At 34.4% G+C, this 24,391-nt stretch overlaps 1 protein-coding gene across 3 annotated transcripts in view; it reads left to right on the top strand.

Annotated features, from left to right (window-relative positions):
* LOC119066754 (uncharacterized protein MAL13P1.336) overlaps positions 1 to 20,476 on the top strand; it is a 67,942-nt gene extending 47,466 nt beyond the window's left edge. For all 3 annotated transcript variants that reach the window (XM_037169385.1, XM_037169388.1, XM_037169387.1), the window contains exons 3-9: positions 11,748 to 11,854; positions 12,581 to 12,677; positions 16,810 to 16,950; positions 17,027 to 17,615; positions 17,730 to 17,934; positions 18,901 to 19,151; positions 20,063 to 20,476. In XM_037169385.1, the coding sequence (XP_037025280.1) occupies positions 11,748 to 11,854; positions 12,581 to 12,677; positions 16,810 to 16,950; positions 17,027 to 17,615; positions 17,730 to 17,934; positions 18,901 to 19,151; positions 20,063 to 20,166 (1,494 nt within the window). In that variant the 3' untranslated portion in view covers positions 20,167 to 20,476. The remainder of the gene's footprint in view (positions 1 to 11,747; positions 11,855 to 12,580; positions 12,678 to 16,809; positions 16,951 to 17,026; positions 17,616 to 17,729; positions 17,935 to 18,900; positions 19,152 to 20,062) is intronic.
* Positions 20,477 to 24,391: the final 3,915 nt, after the last annotated feature.

The raw sequence follows: 24,391 nt of genomic DNA, 5'->3' as shown, positions 1-24,391 counted from the left end.
ATAGAGTGGACTAAAGTGCGAGTATACTAAAGCAATCGAGTTTGAACAGAAAAGGATCGGGCGAAAGCTTTGAATAATCTATAATTCCAGATTACTACCAGATTATAACATACATATATGTTACATCATGTATACATGATGTAACACATAGCATTTTGTCAACGACATGAATTACTCTTCAATGAAACTGTTCTACATCTTAGATCGTATTAACATAAATAATTGATCGGTAATGTATCTACTAATGCACTGTATACTTCCTAATAACAGACATTAAGCCGAATAATTCTAATTGAAATCAATAAGTAGCACCTAATTTTCTGCATAAGTGCATATTGTACTGAGTTAAATTGCAATCGATGTTAATGTTGTACAAATTGAAAATTATTAATAGAATAATGACGTAAAGTAATTGCCATTCATAATATGAAAATTCCTTTTATTAAACAAATCCATAATCAAATCGCCAAGGTTAACCTCCTTCAACACAGTGTTAACGATATTTATGCAGATAACACACAAAAGCAAATACAAAATTTTGTTTTAATTAATAATCGTGCATGACATGTAAACATAAACATAACGCGTTTAAGACTGGTAGCAAACATCGGAACATTATACACAACACATGTATACAATTCATTGATTTGACTAAACTGAATCACTGAACAAAATCACTGGATATCCATTTTCGACCAACAGCAAATTAGCGTCACTAATTTATATTCATAAATTTAGAAAGTCAAAATGTTATATTTATCCTAATCTTGTATATGCCTATTAAAATTGAACGACAATATAACGATGGAATCGGTATAATAATATTGTCTATTCAACTAACTGGTGCAGAGTTGTTACTGGTTTCATTTAAATGCGGTTATCTGTTCGTCACGCACTTATTAATACCCGTCATCAAATCAAAACGAAGTATAATACAGAGAAAAAAAATCTAGTTTTTTTTTGGTTGAATTGAGATTATAAACCGTCAAACCACAAAAAACTTCCCATGTCATATTTTCGGTTAGAAAATTATTTCTAGCGATAACAATGGACACGGACAATTCTATTAGATCTTGTAATGGCATGGCTGTGTGAAAACGAACATTTATCAATTCGTTTTAATTACTTCTATCCAATTCAACGAAATTGAATTTACATATTTGAATCGTTGCGAAATTTTCACTGACGATTTTGCTGCATTGATGGGTTTTTGGATTCAATGGAGAGTAGGGCAGTAATAGGATTTTTTTAAATTTTCATAATAACCATCACAGTTAATGTTCCATTCGGACAAAACACAAAGACCAATTGAACATTGTTTGTGAAAATTTTATCGCATGCCTAAAGAATGTAACGACATCGTCAATGTTGTATTGTCTTTCTTGTAATTTTTTCTGTTGGTTGGTTACAACAGTCATAAGGTGGATCCTCTGCTTTAATAAATAAATCAAACAAATGCGTGTCAAAGCGTCTCTTTTAAAGTCATATGAATGTTAAAGCAAGTCTTTGACCGATTTCACCAGAATCCATTTCATCGTCTTTGCAGAAAGTATCTTCTACTCACTCTACAATCTCATAAATAAAATATACGAAAGGGAATACATGTCATCTGAAATGGAATCTCTTCTCCGAAAAAAACGGATTAAATTAAACGTAATGTTAGTCAAATAAATACTCCGTAAAGGACATTTTAATGTTGCTATGGAACGAATAACTAAATTTTAATTTAAGTGCTTACGGCATGGCATTCCTTTTTAACGAGAGAAAAAAAAATCAACAACACAGAACTTCCACACATAAGAGACGCACAAATCTATGGGAGCGTAAAATGTTAATGCACTTTTCAAATTGAATAAATTGAGAAAAAAATAAAATTTATTTTCTCATAGAAAAAGTGCACATTTTTTTATCTACAATTAATGGGAATATAATTATATTTCTGTGGCATGGCAATGTAATTCACCGCATTTTCAATTCAATGTGATGCTTAGATATTACACAACGGAACGTTGCACATTATTAAAAAAAAAACTTTTTTTCTTTTAAATTGGTATTAGAATTCACCATTGAACGTGTTATGACAACCATATTTGGACATGGTATCTCGTATCTGCTCGAGGTTGTTGAAAAAAAAAGTTGCAAATATTGCTTACGAACAGGTCATTGTTCACATCAAGCCCATTTTTGATTGACTTGAATCATATTGATAGGAACTATCCTCTGACAGCAGATGTTTTGAAAGATAGTTCTTCCATTCATTCTCTTACCAATGAATCGTTTAAGCATCAATTTAAATGTAGCAGAAAAGCGATAGATCTCACGACTTAATTCGGTCAGTCAACCTGAACAGTTCACATCACTTTTCTCGGGTGTTCAGATCTCCACATGTAGAACGAAATTCACTTTTGCGCATATAATGTGTTGTCAACCTCGGTTTCGCCTCCGGTAAACATTTTTTTATATATCTTAAACGTATTGGTGATCGTAACGTATCAGTTTCAACTGACAATGACCTGCAAATTCAGGAAGTCGGATTAGGCCAAGATTAAATTTCGTTCCTGTCTTGAACTGACCTGCCACAAGCCCTGAGTAGTGATTCAGCTTTTTCCCCTCGATTGGGTACAGCAATTGCTTGATATTAAAAAGGGTACACAAGACATGATGTAAATTACATCATTTGAAAGGCGACAATTAATTTTATTGTCGTGCGGCCAGAAAATGTGTCATTACTGTCTTGCTCAAAACCGGTTTTTTGCATTTTCTGGTAACATGTTGTCTTCGCTTTCGGCTCGAAATACAATCTCCTCTCAACAAAAAATGATCCCATCAAGACAGTAATGTACTATTTATTGTCTTCTTTCGTTCTTTGGAACATTTTTACATTTATGATAGCGACACCGAAATATTCCAAAAATTTCAATGAACTCAAACGATTCGCATTTTATTTTTGTATATCTGACGAATCTGACAGGTGAAGCCGGTTATTCGATCCACGGAGATTCACACATTTAAATTCATCGTGCATTAATTCACAAATTTCTCGGTATAAAATGTGAAATAACATTTTAGTTGTGGATATTGATTTAGAATTGCATGTAGAGTGCACAAATGGCATATTTACTTTGGTGTTCTCTCTATATGCGTATATATATGAGTACTATAGACTCGGGCAAGGCGAGGGGGATTTTATTTATGGAATGGAAGGCGGCCAGACACATCGCATGCATTGATTTGCGCAAAGTATTTGAATAAATGATTAATATCGTTCAAAATTCATGTGAAATAATGTCGAACATCAAATTAGCTCCACATACGTACAGAAAGTACGCAGCATTTAATAGTATATAAATTGTCCATGTTTTTTCAGCGACCGAACTATGTTCGTTTGCATTTTGTCGTTTTTTTTTGTATTCATTTCAAAAATTAATGATTATGTCCTCACGAAATATTGTTCGAAATAAATTAACATTTCTGCAATAAAACGTCCATGTAGCGATTATATTGTATCGATTGATTGCATTCTTTTGTTTTCAGATTTAAATCGCACAAAATACGTGTACGTGGTTAACATTACCTTTTGTTTTAATTGGGCGGTATTGAATTAAATTCGTTTCCAACCAAATTTACATTTCCAATTAGTTCTGTGGTTTTTGTGGCAAATGTATTAATCGATGACCGGGGGATTCGATAAAGCCCTGAAGATGTTATGTACTCAAAATTCAGTACATCAATTATTGACATAAATATGTTCAAAACAGAGTACGTCAATCAGGGCCTATTATTGGTAAATCTATTTACCGAATTTACTGAAATTTACCAAGATTTACCGAAAATCTACTCACGTAATTTACGTGTCGATAAATTCTGCAAATATTCGGTAAATTTCTGTAAATATTCGGAAAAATTTTGGTAAACGGTAAATAAACTTACCAACAATAGAACTTGAGTCAATAATTGTCATAAAACGATTTTATTACTCTACTGACGAGTAGTCAGTACCGATATTATTGTTGTTATCGATAGCAGATGACATAGGCGTGAAGGAGAATTTATCAGTATCAGCCCCGTTCTTTAACTATTGAATCTATTAAAATATTTGTTGAAGATTACTGACTTAGCTAATATCTTCAGTTTGACTAGGTCAATAGAGCAGAGCTATATCCAATGCATATGGTACATCTAACAAGCTATTTTTGTTGTCTGTGTACCTAATCTGCCTTTAAATGAATTTAGTTATTGCAAACATCATCCATTGAGTTTATTTACTTTCGGTTTCTTGTGCTTAATATACAGACATGTTGCCGCTGATCGGTTGATATTTTTCCAGCTCAACGATAAAGAATTAAAAGCAAAAAACAACAATTTCGCCATTCCCACAACAAATCGTGTTAGGAAAATTCCACTAAGAAAATCGTGTTGGAAAAATAAACCGAAATTCGTGACATTGATTTTTTCAGTATCACTTCGGCCTATAAATAATTCAATTCGGAGGATATAAATCTAAGAAAGAAAACAAACGATAAAACGGTAACACTGACACAATATTTTGTGAATTCTAAGAAATAATTTTGTTGATTTTACTGGTAAAAGAAAGCTAATAAAATCGTCGAATTGAAAATGTAATCATGACCGTACAATCTGTTATCGGGGAAAATTTATTTTTGTACTTCAATTGTTATGGGCGGTCGTTTTTCTTCACTGTTGACAATGCCATTACATTTTGTCGTATCAGTACCAATCAATTCTCGGTAACTAAACCATTGTCTTCACAAATTATTTAATATTTTCACCTTTAACATCGTTATAATGTTGATCGAATAATAGCCAATTCATCCGAGCCAACCCCCTAACAAAAGTTATAAATGTATTACGCATACGAGTAGTGTGTGGTGTAGTGTCTATACATACGCTGATGTTGCTCATTTTCAAAGGTAAATATGATTTTCACATTTCGAGTGAATTGAACCATGCGAACAATGTCAATATAAGTTTATTATACGTCCAGAAGTACACAATACCAGTGAATGGTAAGCACACACAATCGATTCATCAAAAAGATGAAGGTAAAAAAAGGTAGAGAAAGAAAATCGTTTTCTATACACAAATCTACAACAAAAATATCATCAATTTCTCATACACCGAAAAGCTACAATGCTTATCAGCCCGTCCGACTACACGGACTACACCAAAGCTAAATATATATTTTTATTCAATTTTATCGTAAGTCCATTAGCCATTTTACCTGATCTCATTTATACATCAAAATCCCAAACATCATCCAGTTAATTGATTCTCAATGCTGGCTCATGGCAGAGAGTTCAATAAGACTATTTGTCAGTCGTTTCGTTTTTCGGAGGGTCCAGACGAATTAAAGCAACAAAAGTATTATGGATACCATTATGCTGGGGATATTTTGATATACACACAAAGCTACAGAGTGATATCGGTGGTCATTCCATTGCGAATGTGTCGAGTAAATGCTTCAAATTCACTATTTGGAGACGACTGATGGGTATATAGACACATTAGATGAGAAATAAGCTGATTTTATCTAATGAAACGTTCTGTTGAACTTGGAGAATGGATGAGTGGTGTTTTGAGTGTTTGACCTTTACCTCAGAACGGATTCTTATTTAATTTAAAGAGCACGGCGAAAAATGGCAGGTGAAACTTTTGATCTTTGAAACTTTTTGTGTAAATTCGATTCAATCGAATTGGAAAGGTTGAAAATGTAAAATCTTCTACAAGAGTTCCAATATCTGTGGTAGCCTTTCACAGTTGTCAAAGCACATCATTAGGACAGTTTTCGATTCTATTACATGATTTGATCTAAGTATTTCCGACAGACTTAAATAATATATATTGTGCCACCGAGAATTGAAATTTTAGTGTTGTAAAGTGACTTATTTCAGAACCCGTTTGATGTGATATTACAACACTCAAAGCAGTGTTGATATGGAATTTGTATGAGTTGTTACAGCATTCGTTTGAGAAAATGCAAAGCAATGTGATCGATCAAATTTGAAGAGTGATTGTTTACAAGGAAAATTATGTTTTTTTTGTGTTCTTGTCTATTTCAATTCTCGGTTGGCATAAAGCATGATGTGTTACACGTATTGTAATGAGAAAAATCAAAATTACAATACTTGTAACACAACATATACTATTACACACTTGTCACGATGAAGTCGAGGCTTGCCGAGACAGATAGTGACAAGTGTGTACTCTATTTTGTGCCACCGAGAATTGAAATACGACTCTTTTCAGCACTCATTTTAGTGTTGTAAAGTGACTTATTTCAGCACCCGTTTGATGTGATATTGCAACACTCAAAGCAGTGTTGATATGGAATTTGTATGAGCTGTTACAGCATTCGTTTGAGAAAATGCAAAGCAATGTGATCGATCAAATTTGAAGAGTGATTGTTTACAATGAAAATTATGATTTCTTGTGCTCTTGTCTATTTCAATTCTCGGTTGGCACAAAGCATGATGTGTTACACGTATTCTAATGAGATTTTTTCAGCACACCACCCAATTTTCCAAAAACTTGGGTCTAGTGCTGAAAAAATCAACATTACAATACTTGTAACACAACATACTATTATCACATAAGCGAAAACGAGACAACAACATAGACCTGAAGTGTAATTTTTGAATTAAACTTCTAGTTAAGTAATTTTGACGTCCGAACACCACGCGTATGGGTATTACTCATTAATCAGGAAAATTTTAATTCAGAATACCAAAAATCAGGAAAAATTTTTAGGAAACGTAAATTAGGAAAAATATTTACGAAACCAAATATTGGGAAAATGTGAAATTGGGAAAACATTAAACAAGTAACACGAAAAATATGAAAAGTTGGAAGAAAAATTAGTTTTTTTTTTTCATGAGAGTTGCATAGACTCTCACCAATAACTCGCCATTCGATGATGTCGACTATATTCGAGGATGTCGACTACATTCGAGTACATCGTTTTTATTAGAAGACATCGACTATATTCGAGTACATCGACAATATTAGATGACATCTACAAATATACTGACTATATTTGAGGACATCGACTATATTCGAACATCTTCTATATTCAATGAAGTCGACTATATTCGAGAACATCGACTATAGTAGAGGACATCGACTATATTCGAGAACATCGACTATAGTAGATGACATCGACTATATTCGAGGACATCGACTACGTTCGAGGATGTCGACTATATAACGTGACATCGACTATATTCGAGTATATCGACTATATTAGATGACATCTACTATAGTAGATGACATCTACTATATTCAAAGAAGTTGACTATATTAGAGGACTTCTACTACATTCGAGGATGTCGACTATATTACGTGACATCGACTATATTCGAGGACATCGACAATATTCGAGAACATCTTCTATATTCAATGAAGTCGACTATATTCGAGGATGTCGACTAAATCCGAGGACACCGATTATATTCGAGGATATCGACTATATTAGAGGACATCGACTACATTCGAGGATGTCGACTATATTACGTGACATCGACTATATTCGAGAACATCGACTATATTTGAGGACATCGACTATATTAGAGGACGTCGTCTGCTTTATTCGAGTACATCGACTATATCCGGGAATAGTCGAGCATATGACCAATGCTCATTGAGCATATGAGAATATATCGAGTAAGTTCAGTTCGATAGTTATTGGAAGACAAATAAATTATGACTCGATTGTATTGGAATTCACTTCATATACATAAGTACAATATTGCGCACGCCAGTAATATTATGTTTTTTACAGATGATGTAGCGCCGCAGGCCGTGAAGAATTTAAAAAAATAAAAAAGCGGGGTCGAGGGGCGGCAGCCCCCGCAAAGGGGGGTCAAGGGGGGAGTATCCCCCCTTGCACGTCCTTATAAACTTTGATGTGGATATTTTGTCCGAAATTTATTTTGTCCCGAAACTCATTACAATTTCTGATTCATGGTTTTCTTAATGCTTCCTAATAAGTGGAGTTCCTGATTAATTTTTCCTGATTTGTGTTTCCTGAATAATGTTTCCTGATTTTTGTCTACTGATTATTGGATTCCTGATTTTTGTCTTCCTAATTAATTCATACATCCACGCGTATGTGATAATAGTATTTGTGCCACCGAGAATTGAAATACGACGGATTTCAATATCGATAACTAGATTGAAATGTCCAAAATTACAACACCCGTTTTCATGGCTTATTACAACACTCAAACCAGTGTTGAAATGAAATTCGTATGAGTTATTACAGCATTCGTTTTAAAAAAATGCAAAGCAACGTGATCGATCAAATTCGAAGAGTGATTGTTTACAATGAAAATTCTGAATTTTTGTGCATTTGTCTATTTCAATTCTCGGTTGGCACAAAGCATGATGTGTTACACGTATTGTAATGAGATTTTTTCAGCACACGACCCAATTTTCCTTACTCGCTCCGCTCGTAAGGAAAACTTGGGTCTAGTGCTGAAAAAATCAACATTACAATACTTGTAACACAACATACTATTTTCGTTGCGAGTGATGAAAAGTGGAATTTTTCAGGACAAGCTTACGTCGTTCCCTGAAAATAACACTTTCTTCAATAACCGAAGTCTTCGTTTATAGAATTTAGTGGTTTTTGAGTGTCTGTCTCCTGACACCTTTTCTTGATATTTGAACTGAGGCTTCAACTATTTCAAAACAAATTATCGTTTTTCACTCTGTGCACTGCTCACTGCCCATACGATTGTCATTTACTTAAAAAAGAAAGCTGACATTTTTGGTTAGTGGTGGGTGTTAGATGATTTTTCAATGAATTTCCTCCCACAATCTCTCCATCCTTTGACTCTGTGGCCCACATACATTTTATGCGTTTCATATAATTACTAGCCAAAGTTTTGTGTTTTTCTTCTTTCTATTGGCTCTGTATGAGTACAAAATATCAAAACTGCGGGCGACGAAAGTTAGCACGCAATTTTTTGCGAGCTCATCTAATTTAATGATGTTAGATTTTGTGTAAATAAACGCTTTTTTTTAACGATATCAGGTTAATGATATGTTCAAGTCACATAGTCATTTATAGGCGAAAGGAACGAACGAAAAAACATCTTCGTTTACTTTATCCATGCCAAATGTTTGATTAGATGATTGGTGATTCCGTCAATATAAGCTCACATTTCAGACCGAACAAAAAAAATATTGACATAAGACTGAGTATGTTATGTGTATTACGAACGAGATTATATATCGCGTTGTGTGTGAAAAATGTAGCAAATATGTGCGAATGTGAAAGCAATTCAATCTAATGTTACCGAATCAACCAAAGTGTTGGAAGCATTCAGTCTCATTTCAGTGATTTGAATTGATTAGCGACCGACATACAACGAGTAGTCAGTGGTCTTCATTCACCGGTTGAAGGTGTCTGAAAAAATTTAATTAACTCCCCTCAACTGTTACCTTGCTCGTTGCCCGACCATTCTTCTGTGGAAATGAATTAAATGAAAAATCTATGACATCGTGTGCTTCAGTTGGTTTCCACTAAAGCCTGAAACTATCGAACGAAAGTAACAAAAAATCACTTTTCCCTGTAAAAATTTCTCAAGTGCAGAAATACACAAACTCGAACCAACCAGCAACGTAACATTATTGTATGGATAGACGATCGTAATCTTCTTGTTTCATTTTCATTTTAATTACAGCAATTTTTTGTATGCAAATTATGTGATCCACTTAATTACTATAATTTTATAAGAAAGAAATCGTAATTTGCAAAATGGAAATTGTGTTAAGTTCGGAATTTTATATGTTGTTTTGAAAGATCGACAGATTCGAATGGAGTAAGTGAGCAAAGTTGTTTAAAAGGTAAATTTCCTATTAACAATTTTTACTCGTTACACTACAAGTGCTCGTAATTGAGATGTTTGAACCATCGTTAAGCGAGCGATTACAACGTAGATAATCATTAAAATAATGAAGAAAATGGCTTTCTCTACTCTGTTTTATTTATATGAAGTCATTTTGATGCTATGTGCCTGGTCGCTATAGCATGTTCAGGTTCAATTTATCTTCTCAGTAGTTCTACTGAACCCTGTAACATTTTAAAGTTTGCGGCTCGCGGTGTTTGAATGTTTGAAGTATTGGGAGGTGAATTGAAATTGAGGATGGTTTGAGCACAATGTAATAAACTGATTTAGGTCGGAGGTGATAGATTCGAATTCTTAATGAAATTGATCGTTCCGCATGACCAAATTTTATATAATGAAATGCAACGTGTTTATGACCGCTCTTCCATTCACTTAAAAAAATCGTTTTAATTTTTGCGGGGTCATTCAAATAGCGGGCTTGCCAGAAGACAAGATTTGGAGATTCTAATCCTTCCACTTGTCCAAATGCATTTACTCTGACACTGACTATTTTGTCTCATATTGCGAAAATCATGTTAAAAAATTGAAGTAAAAGATTTCAAATCAATCTCTTGAAAATTGTTAAATTAAATGAAGTAATAGATCCGACTGCTGATATACAGACAGTCTGTGAAAAGTTAGAATAACAGCATCAATTTTCTATGATATGGTCTAAATCCCCTTGCTTTCTAAGTCCAATTTCATCCACATTCATAACAAATCTTTCGAAAAATTGAGCCATTAATCTTTGTGTAGGTTCTAGGTTATTACCGAGATTATTACCCTTTAAATCATTCCTTTAAATACCTAATTAGTTAATTTCAACGAGCCATCCATCGTTCCTAATGGCCGTCAACTTAAAATGGCCGTAAAAAATATCAGATTCTCATTTATTTTGAACATCAACTGCTGCCCGTTCTTACCATAAATCAATGAAACCCGAAGATATTTCTCAATCTTTTTCAAGTTGCGTGTTCCAACAACATAATATTAAATAAGCGAAGACTCTTTTTTTTGTTATCACATATGCCGATCAATAAAAAAGGATTTCTTTATTCTGTCCCAATCGAATTTATATATCATTCCATCGGATACCGAATAATGATGGCCTCACCACACGTCACATTTAGCTTCCAAGTCAAGTTAATAAAATGATTGTACGGTTATATAACATGGCATAAAATAAAATTCAAACATTTAGATTATTCTTAAGGTTAAACCTCTCTATATAAATACGACACGTATACAAGCATTCACTCACATTGAAGGGGATTTTTTTTCCTGGTTCAGCATAACATTATCCTCTATTCAGGTTTTCTGATATCCTACTTTATTCTCGAGTGTTGATTTGATAACAGAAAATAAAATTTATTTCCATATGAATGGAAATTTATGCGATTATCCCCAGTCCTCCACAAATAACAGAACGGCATAAAATTATGTAAATGACTAATGACATCCTATAAATGGAGTAAATATTGTGTAATGGTTTCCAACCTTTCCATATTTTTGCGGTGTGGAGATATATTTGCTTCGCATTTTTTTCTGTATGTTTTCTCACGATAAATTATAGTGGTGGTGTTTTTGATAGGCTGTGTGTGTACAACATTGTTGCCAAATAGATTCATTTATTAGCGCTTCTTGTGCGTAGGTTATGGGTTTTATTACTGTTGGCCCGAAAAGTGCGGCACTCCCAATATTCTGTCCGAAGTAATTTAGTATTTTTATGTTATTTTACGGATTTCCATGTTTTTGGCTGTATTTTTATCGGCACGAAAGTGAAGATATTTTTAGGAAAACATTTTTCTTACTAAAATTTTTTATTTATCTTTCCAGCACTCATTGCTAGCCGGTCGGATACCTATCGAGTCTATATCTGGACCGATCAAAAGAGGTTTACTCTGGCAACAAAGAGATAGGCTCTTCTCTCGATGGAAGGAGCGGTAAGTTTGTCTTAATTGTTCTATTGCAATTTTGTTTCACAAAAAGAAGATAAATCTCCAAGTGTTAGTCAGTGCACGGTAAGATTTTTATAATCCTTTCAAATACCAAGCATATAGCCGTGAATAATCAATTAAATCTGCTACTTCATTTGTTTAAAACATGTTCTAATGTTTGATAAAAATGCTTTGACTTCACTTGTTTTGATATTTACTTTTGCACATAAAAAGAGCGCTAATGAGAGGTCATAACTTATTTGACGATCGTTACCGATAACAGATGTCTAACTGGAAACGGTGAATCTTATAGTCAAAATTTCATGGGCGCGTAAAATATTGTTCAGCTGACTTTAAAACTATCACTGGAAGAGTAGACTTCTCCACCTATTTTCCTTTATACAAAGTCATATCAACCATGACAAACAACAAGTGCACAAGAACATATAACCGTGTCCTTATGTTTAATTTTATCGTGCTCAATTATCCGGTTTTGTTTAATTATTGCCATCCGCAAGCTCTTTGTAAAAACATAAACATTACAGCTTTTTGAAAACCCCAAATGAATCCACTTTACCCAATGTTTTGGTTCTTCCACAGATTTCCCATTGTTTATCTTTTTTTATATATTCGTTTTTTCACCCCGCCTGTCCCATATATATACACAAACATATAAAATGGAAATAAAATAAATCTTATTCTACTCCCATCTTCATTTCTTCTCACCAACAGGTACTTTGTGCTAACTCGAGATTATCTCCATTGTTTTAAGAGAGCGACTGGATCAGCCACCGAAAGAATTTCAGACATGGGACAATTTATATTTAAGGTGAGTCGGGTTTGCCATTAAAGTTTTTTTTTCGTGTTCATGGTGCAATTTGCTGGTAAATTTTATATCTCAGTGAATTTTATGTGGATGTGCTTTCAGTATCGGGTGTTTAAGCGGAAAGGAAAAAAAACAGCTTTTCGTTTATATGTATTCGGGAAGAGATGAAATTCTATGTATGTTTGGGTGAAGGTATACGTTTTGGGTTTTTTTTCCTGTAAATACTCGACGAAACGGTGTGTAAACACATATATTGAACGTGTTAGGGCTTAACAGTTCATCAAAGGTTAATGGCGAGTAATTTATTTTAAGGGTGGCAAAAAGAGATTTTTATATATCTCGTCATTTCCATATAATTTATTGGAGGAAATTTGAGTTTAATTGGCAACATATTGAATCAAGAGAAGATCGTTATTATATGGGACCGGTAATGTGATTAGTTCTGTAATTTAAATAAAATATTTTTTCAAATGCAATGACGTAATGGATTGCCTTTTCCGAATATAAAGCAAAAAAAAATAAAATTTTTAATTACAACGCACGAGGGACACAGGTGGTTTGATAATTTAAACACGAAAAGTTTTAAGATTTTTATTTTTAATTTATTTTCGTGGTAAGAGATTTTAAGTGTTTTCTTTTCTTGAGCTGCAAAAGAATTACGTGATTTGAATTGATAAAATTTTACTCTTAAACAATTTGATTTATTCGAATCTCTTTCTCAAGCACCTCCACATTAATTAATTATCTCTCGGTTACCTTTTAGGTGTATCTCCTAACCAACACTCTGTTTCACCGATAAATCAGTGGTAACTCTTCCAGCACATTCATTAGAATTTTCAAATAAAATGAATTATGTTTTGATTTATTGAACGAAATTCATATTAGTCTTATGATGTGTACGTGTTGTAAGTACATTGCTTTGAATTTATTGTGCTACGTACACCTACCTCAGTCTCACATGCAAATTTACCGCACTTTATGTACTGAAAATGAACATAAAATCAATGCAAATAAGCATAAAAGACCCTCTTGAATTTTCCCTGCTCGTAGTGGAGAGAAAGAAAAAAAAAACCGTACCATCCCCACACGTAACAACAGCATAAACAAAAGACCTCTTTGCATGTGTTGTATACTATCCCCCCCGTAATTTGTTACACCGACGATTTTAATTTATGCTGCATATTTTTCGGTTTCGTATTAATATTAATGGATATTTTATGCGAGCTGCATTTGCCATGGTTATTCTGGTTTGTTCTTTTTTCAAACATCGCCAAAAATATAAGAAAATTACGAGAGATGTTCCTAACCGGCAAGGTGGGAAATGGGCACAGATAGATGGTTTGGCGCGGAAAAATTCGGCCATAATTCATTTTTATCGAAAAAGGAAGAGATTGTATTTGAGTCTTAATTTCTTAGCTCATTTATTATTTACCTGGTAGTTGAGTGTGTTCATAAAACATGCAGTCAGAGTTGCTTATATTTATTGGCTTTAAGATTAGTATAGCGGTTTGCTTTCGGTTTTTATTTATGGAAAATATTTTTTTTCCTGAAAGTTCTAATGGTTTTTGCGATGATATTTAAATGGGAAATCGTTTGGTTGATATAGGCTGCAGTAGATCTTTATGTTCGATAGTAGGTTGAATGTGAAGAAGTGAAGATAGCAAAGAGGGATTCTTTTCAATTTCGACTGACCGAAATCGGAGCTATTTTTTCCGGGACTTTTTTATATATGCCTAGTTGGGCCTTGGTGCCTAGGCCCCAAAACCAGTCTCAGATATTTTTGATCTTCCATACCTGGCTGGTTGTAAGTGGCCAAACGTCGAATAATGGGGTTTCGTATTCCGGATTTCATTTCCGTAAGGTGGCGATTACACGGTTCGTTGGAAAGCTGATGTCGAGTACTACCGGGGCAAATATTCACTTCAAAATTGTTGATGATAAACGGCCGAAAATATGACATCCGGGAAAATTTCTCAGAATCTAGAAAACCTCTGTGAACTTTGATAAGAGCTGTGACCTCACTAATGCAATTATTTGATTAAATTATTACTTATTATGAATGTGGAGGACCTCAGCTTTACACCGATACCCATATTTAGTAGTTTGGCACGATACTACATAACAGATGAGAACTGTGTGTTTAACTCCGCCAAACTACTAAATATTCGTATCGCCGTAAAGCTGAGGTCCTCCACATTCATAACAAGTAATAATTTAATCAAATACTTGCATTAGTGAGGTCACAGCACTCATCAAAGTTCACCGAGGTTCCCCAGGAGTACTCGACCTCAGCTTTCCAACGAACCCACACACGCCAGTGTCCTCTTTACCTTACGGAAATGAGATCAGGACTATGAAACCCCATTTTTCGACCTATGGCCACTTACAACCAGCCAGGTATGGAAGATCAAAAATATCTGAGACTGGTTTTGGGGCCTAGGCACCAAGGTCTAACTAGGCATATATAAAAAAGTCACGGAATAAATAGCGCCGATTTCGGTCAGTCGAAATTCAAAAGAATCCCTCAAACTCTTTCTTGGTTCTACTGTAACATTTATCGGACTGTTTTATTCACAATTTTTTCATAAAATCCATCAATTCGTACTATCAGAGCTTTCAATCATCCAATTTCAATTATGAAGCTAGAAAGCCTATTGCATTTTACGTGAACATGCGTGTATCTATGAGACATCTGAGACCTTTATAATGATGTAAGAGTCGATGTACTTAAACACGGTCGTGCGTGAGGCATAATCCAACAAGTCTACTTGACAGAGATTTTCGTATACGATTCAGTGCATTTCTGATCCGATTTGCATAATGGAAAATAAAACGAATTCGATTTCGATAGAAGAAAGTAATTCCGTATTTTGCATATAAGGGGCGATTATCATAACTAACCGCACAAATCATGATTTTATATATATCCGGATTTAACAAATAAATTACAGAAAAAATGATCTCTCTTGCCGTAATAACATTTGCAAAATGGAATCAAGACCTTTTTATTTATGAGTTTTTTTTTACTGTCTGTAAACGTAAAAGTGAGTAATAACTTTGGCACACATGATGACTGATTTGAATAATTGTTAATTAAAATGTAAAACACGAGTGCGCCTCCCACACCTTTTACTATTCATTCGAAACTAATCTCCATTGCGCATCTTGAAATTTTTACGAATTTAAACGAAAAAATTAAAAATTGTTGTCACTTCCTTATAGAGCAGAAATTAAAAGATTAGCCACTTCTTTGTTGTTTGCTTGTGACATCAAACAAAGCTTATTGTTGAAATGGGAAATATTTCAGCGCTTTTTCCTTGACCTTCATTTCAATTTTGTTCGAAAATACTTTGATTTCCATCAAAAGCAAATCTCTGTTCAAAATAACTCAATTTATTTTGTTGCTTTGAATGTTTACGTTTATCGTTCTGATGATGCTGTGTGTAGGTAGGCAGAAAGCCATTGTATTCACTCATGAATGTTAAAAAAGCATAATTTTTTAAAACAGAATGTGTCGTACTGACAAATGATTCATCTCGTTCGGGTAATAAAGACAAATGGAACGAATAATAAATTTGTTGACAACGGCAAGTCAAGTCAAGGCTTTTTTGTGGCACACACAGCGTTGATGTTGTCTTTTTCACGGCTTTTAAATGTGATTTATTAGCCTTTTTCCCTAAAGGGGAATTCGATTTTTTTATTTACGTTTTCTTTTCCCATCTTCTTTTCTCGACGAATCTTCGGGTGACCACTCATTCGAAATAAATTTGGTTTACACCATCGAAATTGAAACGTAAAGAGATAGTTTCGGAAGTCGTTTGGTTTCCGTACTTTGTGAACCCTTAGTGGACACTTATGTCATCTGTTACAAAATAAGCGATGAACTATGGCTAATGCGAAATATAGCACAGGCCAAGTCAAAACTAATTACGTCAAAGGTTCTATGGTAGAAGTAGTAGATTTGATAATAAGACTAGGGACTGGTTAATTACACTTGTCTTGCGTGCCGTCTGTGAAAGGCTAAATTGACCAAAAGATTGACGTAATTTTGTCATAGTGAAGTAAACCTCATTTTTAAACTTTTAAACGGCTAGACGAATAGAAAATCCTCATCATGGTTCTCTTCTATCCACAGATCAAACTAGTTGATGTTGAAAAAGTCGAATGGTCAAACCGTCGCTCGTACTCAGCAATTGGTCTATTTCTTGGAAATCGCGAAGGAAGAGTACTCTTGCGTTGTGACCAGGGTCTGGAAGATTGGTTTGAGTTACTCGATGTATGTAGTCTGTTCAGATGAAATTAAATTCTCCCAACAATGCATCATCGACTTATCGAACCGAAAATATTTCCAGGAATGTACACTAGGTAGCAAGGAGCGTCGACGTGCATTGCGTAACGTTCAAGGACCCCGATCGCGTGCATCACTCGCGGCACCGCCCAGCCATTCATCGTTACAAACGAATCACATGGGCTTAGGTGGAACATATTCTAGTGCTTTAGAGGATTGGCTGCTGCCCAGACACAAAACATCGAATTCGGTTAGCAATCATCATTTCGCGCTCTCAGATTCCGTGCCCGATTTAACCGGTTTTAATGAGAATTGTGGCATATCAACCAATCATTCGACGCCACAAAAACTCCCTTATCACAACAACAATTCACGCTATTCGGCCAATGCTAATGGATATCCACTTATGCACAATAGTAGTTATTCAAATGGTTTTTGTGGAACGCCACAGCGAGTGAGCAATAAGAATTACGATGATGATGATAATGAAGTACAGTTGAGACGTGGTGGTGTTCTGTTGGGCAATGGAATGATTGTTGGCAACGGACACGGTGGAAATGTGAGGAATGGTGGTAGAAAATGTGAAAACGGCAACGACAAAGAGGAATGGATGTATCGTCGACCACTCGGTCCGAACGATGTCAGACACTCGTGTAAGTATATACACACAAATTAAAATGTTGTGTAAAAGACCAATCTTATAATTGAGTTCATACACTCGATACACACAATGGAAATTAATTATATTTTCTCATATTCCTGTAAAGTGCTTACTGAAATTGATATATCGGCATGTGATAGTGGTCTGGATACACCACCATCGACGCATCGACCATCCAGCTACCGTGATGTATACTATATGAAAGCGGGCGCTAGGGATTCCACTGACACGGGTGTTAGTTCATCAAGAGGCACACTTGTATCGCCTGGAGGAAGCTTTCGTGCTGCTAATGGAAATATCATTGGTTTGAGGTGAATATATCCCACTTTGTAGATATATATACTCGTTGAATACGTATTACAAAGGGAAAAGGCTGTGATGTTTTGTGAGAAATTGTCTGTACAAATTCTTCGCAACTGAACAGGGTGGTTTCGGGCGGCTTTTTAGTTCGGATGTTCAAAATAAATTTCGTTTCCGAATAAAGCTTTTCCGTAAAATGGGATGAGCAGATTGGTACATTTCATTTAATTTAAAATTTAAATTTTTCTTATTTTAAAATTTGTTTGGATCGACGAATTTTGTGTTTATGTTTTCGGGCCAAAACATTGCGAAATGAATTTATGTGGAACGATGTGCTTGTGAGTACGAATGTGGTCTTTATTTCGTAATTGAATTCAATGATTGATTACCTTTAAATTGAAGATTATTTAGGGTTCGGTGAATTATTTTAAGGTGAAATTATGCAAACTGTGTGTTGTTACCTGGTATATGAAATTCCCTTTTGAGTTAAATTTGGTGCCTTCATCCACAGTAAATCGTTATTTTCATGGAAATAATTATTTTAAGTTGACTATAAGTTTTCAAGATAGTCTTTGTTCGGTCGCTTACTTTGTTGGGAGCCTCCAATATTACTGAGTATGATTGGTCCGTTGGTTCAACTCATGACGACTTTTACTAAAATATCCTCCTAAAATTGATTTGATTTTCTCTGAAGCTTAATTTAAAACTTCCATTCAGAGTCCGAAAGAAAATAATAAAGTCAAGATATCAAGGCAGTAAGACTTTTTCGGTGTTAATAGGTATCGAGGTATCTCATGCAAAATCTATTACTTCATTTGTTGAAGTATCCAGTTTTGTATATAAGACCATAGTAATCAAACACGCTGAACTTTTTCTATTTGTTGTCGCTAACAGATAACTTATTATCCAAAGGCGAAAATGTCGTCGATTTTGTGTAATTTCTAGCAATCATTCGTATTTATTTCCCCACTCCACAGAAACAGCATTCAGGATAAAATTCTGCGCATCCGAAATGAAGAGGACAAACTATCGATTCGATCTATGAACAAATTGAATTCGAATGAGTTGTACGATCCCAATCAGAATAAATACTACAAAAGTAACGGCAATGGTCACATCACGAACAACAGCAACAACAATGGCAACGGTAATGGCGCTCTGCCCAGATATCAGCAACATCCCGCTCTAGCAGCGATCATAAACGAAGCGCAAGGAATTAAATTCAGAGGTTGGTATTAGTCTGTTTTCTATTTTCTTTGATCTGCAACTGAAATTTAAGTCGACCTGATAATATCTGAGTCTGAACTGAACTGACGTGAATTTACCTGTAATCTTAAATCAAACGAAATTCATGTAGATCAGGTCAGTTTGCCCGAAAGATGACCTGTTTTACCTGAATTTTTATTGGTCTTCAGATTTCAGGAAAATTTAGGTCAGTTAAATATTTTCAATTCTACATCAGCTATGATCAGATTCAGATAGTCTGAGTAGAGATCTGAGCTTCCAGTTTCAGGTTTCAGGTCGACCTGACCCGTTCCGTACCTTTGCAATGACATCATTCAGTTCATAAAATGAAATGTTGCATTGAGTATTGGACAATCACTTGACCAAGATAATTTATTTTCCTTTGCGCGAAACAAACCATAGTCACACTCAGACTCCACCTAAAATAGTGACCTCAAGTTTATCATTATAAAACTTGTAGCAGTTCAATTTGCAACATCGTTCTTCTCACAGTCTTTCAAACACGGCGTCGGAATTGGTTTTGTCTAACTTAAAATGCCCCAGAAACAAATGACTCAATTAATTTTAATTATTCACTCACTTGCACGATGAGATGATTCGTTTGTTTTTATCATTTTCATGTTAAATGAATTCCTTAGATTGTCTTGCCCTAGTCCGATACATTACCGTAAATCACGCCGAGAGTGTCTTACTTTTTCCCATTATCGTTTGCATCAGCAACAAATTTTCACACTCTAAATATTTTCCAGAAACAAATATCATTAAAAGCTAACTCAATTACCATTTGTTTTTCTCTCGTTCACGTTGTTCATTTTTGCAAGAACAAACAAAACGAGCTCGCACACTAAAAATGCCATTTTCCCCATTCTCATTGTTTATCCATCCCATTTGCAGATCGTTCCTATTCAGACATTCAACAAGTACCGCGTCGCCACTACAACAATAATTCACCGAGTCCTAGACGTCGTCCGTTCATGGGCACTCCAACTCGAGTGTAATTAGTTTTAATTTTCCTTCCTCTTTTTATATTTATTTTTGTTCGTCGTCGTTTTTATTGCCAATTTTTTTTGCTAGGCAAAAATGGAAAAAGTTTCACTTTCGACAAAATTGAATAATTTTTTTGTTTGTTTCTTGCTTCAACTCTGTATCAGTGCGTTAAGTTCAATTAACATAAAAAAATTTATTCGATTGCTAAACGATATAAAAGAAAAAAAAAATTTAAATTAAAATTCGGTTCGTTGAACACGATATTACCATCAAAACATAGTGTCAAATACAACAACGAGAAAAATAAAAATGTAAAAAAAAGAAACGAAAATATTTAATCTTGAGATCTTAAAAGATTTTCAAAACCGATTCAAGACAAAACCATTTTCGTTTTAATTATTCTTCATTTCGAGTGCATCAAGTTCTTGTTAATCAATTAATGGAATTACTATGTGTCGACGAAAGAGAGATAAATATTCCATCAAAATTTATTAAATTAAAATTTGTGTGAGTAGTAAACCCGTTCTCCATCTTTAATTAATTTCGTAGACATTGTCTTAATTGGTGTTATTTCTCTAGACTTAAGAACCAGTGTGATGATTAGATAGATTAGATAGATTGATATAACCGTTATTTGTGTTGATTCGTAGCAGATTTATTTAGTTCAGAAGTTAGTTGAAAATTGTAACGATTTTAAGAACAAGTTGCGGTGCATGTTGGAAAGTCTAGTTTCTTAATATACACAGAATATCAGTCTCTTATAAGGCAACAATTTGCAACGTATGCCGATACGGGAAATCATGTTTTTCTATTTCCATTTTTGTTTTTAAACTTTAGGAGGTCCCTAATGAAGATAGGCGCAGTTTCACTGTATATCTCAGATGCAATTTCCTAGATAATTTTTTTTTAACGTTTGTCGTGTCAGATAAGCCAGATTTTTAAATCTTCAACTTGTGTGGCGCGTCCTGAGGTCCCTTCTAGTCTCAAAAATAAAAGTCGAAAATTCCTAAATTCTCTTCTTGTTGTGTAGTGATGTAATGTGCCAGGCTAAGAATTGGAAATTTTAATTCTGAAAATTCGGAAAACATCCGAATAATTTCCAAAAAGTTCCGAACATTTTTGAAAAAGTTCCGAAAAATTCTGAAATGTCAGAATTTCTGACCGCAACCAGAACAAATTCTGAACTTTCTTTTCGGAATTTTTTTAAAAATAATTCGGAATTTTTCCGAATTTTCAAAATTATGATTTTCAATAACAAGCATAATATGGCATAATCTTTAAACCAAGGCTTGATACGAATTAAGGCTCTCAATCTACGACAAAAGTATAGACAAAATTGCAGGACATTAAAGGAAACTCATTTTGATTGGTAAACTGAGCCAACGTTATAAATTCAATTTGATTAATTGTAAACAATTAATTTAAAAAAAAAATGATCTCGGCCTACAAATGTGCTGTTGCTTTTTTTTCGTTAATTTTATTCAGTAAGAAGCTTTTTATAAAAACGATCAATTAGTAAACTTTCAACTATATTTACCATATAATTAGTGTATGAGATACTTTAGTGCCCCCTCCCATAATTAGCATCACAAATCATAACCACACCACATCTACTTCATCAAGCACACAAATCATGATCCGAAATTTGTATGTCATTTTTGAATATATTCACACCACATCATATCAACATATATTTAGAGTTATATGTAACTAATCAAAAATTATAGAAAAGCAAAGCGTGCTGTAAACAATATGGTAGCGATGATATCCTTTTAGTAATAAAACTAACTCTCGTATTTTTTATACCTAAAACCCCTGGTCCCACACATAAATATTTACTCCCCAATCTAATGTTAACTATCCTTTCTAGTAAAAAATTGAAGAATTTTAATTTTCTTTTTTCATTATACTCTGATGAGTTGTAGGTTTAGACAATAAATCAATTCTGTTGATTGTGTTGAACGATGTTAAAGCTTCTTTTCAAAAATGTAAATGTTTTTTAATTACAAAATTATTGTAATAGTTCTTTACATGCAATAAAAATTACAAAGAAAAAAATTACTGACTTTGATTTACATACGATGGAATCGACGGATACTCTGCCGCATTTTCATATTTCCGGCGAACCAATGTTGTAAGCGCGATGTTGAAATGGATTTGGAAGTCAGAAGTTTGAAAAACGACGGTGGACAAGCGAAAAGAATCAGAATCAGCGTTTCAAGCTTGATAGATGCAGACGGGTGTGAATAATCTCAGTATTATTGTAAGTACTTGCCAACTGAACGATTACGTTGCCTTAGAAAAATTTTCATTTTTTCTTGACTAAATTAGTTCTTAGAAGTGCTTAGAAGTGGCAGTATTTACAGTAAAATCAAACTGTTTTAAACTTGAAAAAGTGATTTTCAACATCCACGAATCAAACAGCTGCACGCTACACTAATATGAATTGGAAACGTCAAACACCGGCACCTCGACAGCGGCGAAAAGAGAAGAAACTTTTTGAATGTACTCTTGTTGTAGTAAACCTGTGGAACAGCCACTCGTTCGAAAAGTTCGTCATTCCTTCGCTGAGTATACTCCGTCTACAGTGCATTACACCGTCTACAGAAAAACATCCTTTCAAGTGAACGGTGATGACGGGGTGGAAAAAAGGGTCACAAAATCGACCTGTGTTCCGCGATCAGAAATGATCCCCATTCTGATAAATCTAAAGTGAACGGGGAGCTAAGCGGAGGCAAGACGTCGAGGGGTAACCGACTGGCCAAAATGGTGGCAAATCAATTTCTAATTCCTTTCAATTCCGTTTAATTACTTCAATTACCGGACCAACTCGTCTAATTGCCGGATTCGCTCTATTTCCTTTCAATTCCTTTCAATTCCGTTCAATTCCGTTCAATTCCTTTCAATTTATTTCAATTCCCTTTCAATTCCCTTTCAATTTCTAAAGGTACTTCCTGTCAATTCCTTTTAATTGCTCTTAATTCCTTTTATTTCTTTAATTAACGGATTAACACCACTACTTGCCGGATTCGCCCTTCAATTCCTATAATTCCAATCAATTCCTTCAATTCCACGAATTTTCGAAATAATTCCAGGATATTTTCAAATAGATATAAATTTAAAGTCAAAGTTAAACCCTTAAGCATTTCGGAAAAAGAATCGTCAGACTATATCAAGATAAAATTTGGAACAACTATGTTGTCCTACATTTGAGACTCATTTTGTTAGAATCTTTACTTTTTACTCATACTTTTTAGAAGAGATTTTTCAATTTCAATTTAGATTAAACCGTCCAATTGACTGCAGTTTTGTTTAAAATGATTTCACATCGCACATCATTGTTTATTTTAGATAAATAGTATTTTTCGTACCAAGTCAGGAAATGACGAAAAACTTTTGTGCATCCGACAACTGAAATATGACATATTTTTCCATGATTTTTCATTAAGAAATGTCAGTTTTTCCCGGACTATATATCGTGCAGGAATAGTTATTTTCGTATATGTTGTGTACGGTATATTTTAGGCAATTTCGCGGATTGTAGTGAAGTGAGGGCGACAAGCGAAAGTGCCTAAAATAAATCGTCCACAACAGATGCGTATACAACTTTTCATGCTGAGGGCCTAAGTTACGAGAAAAATTCCGTAATTTATGCCCAAGCCATGAAAAAAACTTCATGACTATACGACTGATTAATATGGTGAATGTGAAATGTGTATGTTTTCAAGTAAATTGCTGTGTTTTGTCTGTTTCAGTTGTCCGATGCACAAAACGTTGTTCGTACCTCGACAGGAAATGGATTTGTTCAGCACACGTCAGCAAAAGCCAAAGCACTCAATTTTTTGTTTCGTTCAAGTGATCGACATCGTAAGATTTTAGGCTTTTGAAAAGTTGATGGAATAGATGATATTGTCGGTGATGCATTTTTTTGTAAATTTGGTTTGAAACTGGAGCATTTCTAATCGGCAATGCCCCAGCCTAACATTCCCCCGACGAATATTCACTTGTTTGTTGCGGATCAAACTCTTCCGTATCTGACTCACAAGAATCCTCTGAAGAAGAATCCTTCAGTGTGCATATTTTGAACATAAAAGGACGTTGGACCTGTTCTAAAATGGAACTGATCAACACTGTACACTGTTATTTATTGTGCGGGAGCCTTTAAAATTAAAACAAAAAGGAAATAATGTGGTTTTGCATTCGCTGGCCCTTTTTTCCGATAATCACACTTATCAG

This window comes from Bradysia coprophila, chromosome IV (assembly GCF_014529535.1).
Source record: "Bradysia coprophila strain Holo2 chromosome IV, BU_Bcop_v1, whole genome shotgun sequence".
Classification (NCBI taxonomy): Eukaryota; Metazoa; Arthropoda; class Insecta; order Diptera; family Sciaridae; genus Bradysia; species Bradysia coprophila.
The sequence above is the reverse complement of the archived record's forward strand: the minus strand, read 5'-3'. Positions and strand labels throughout refer to the sequence as shown.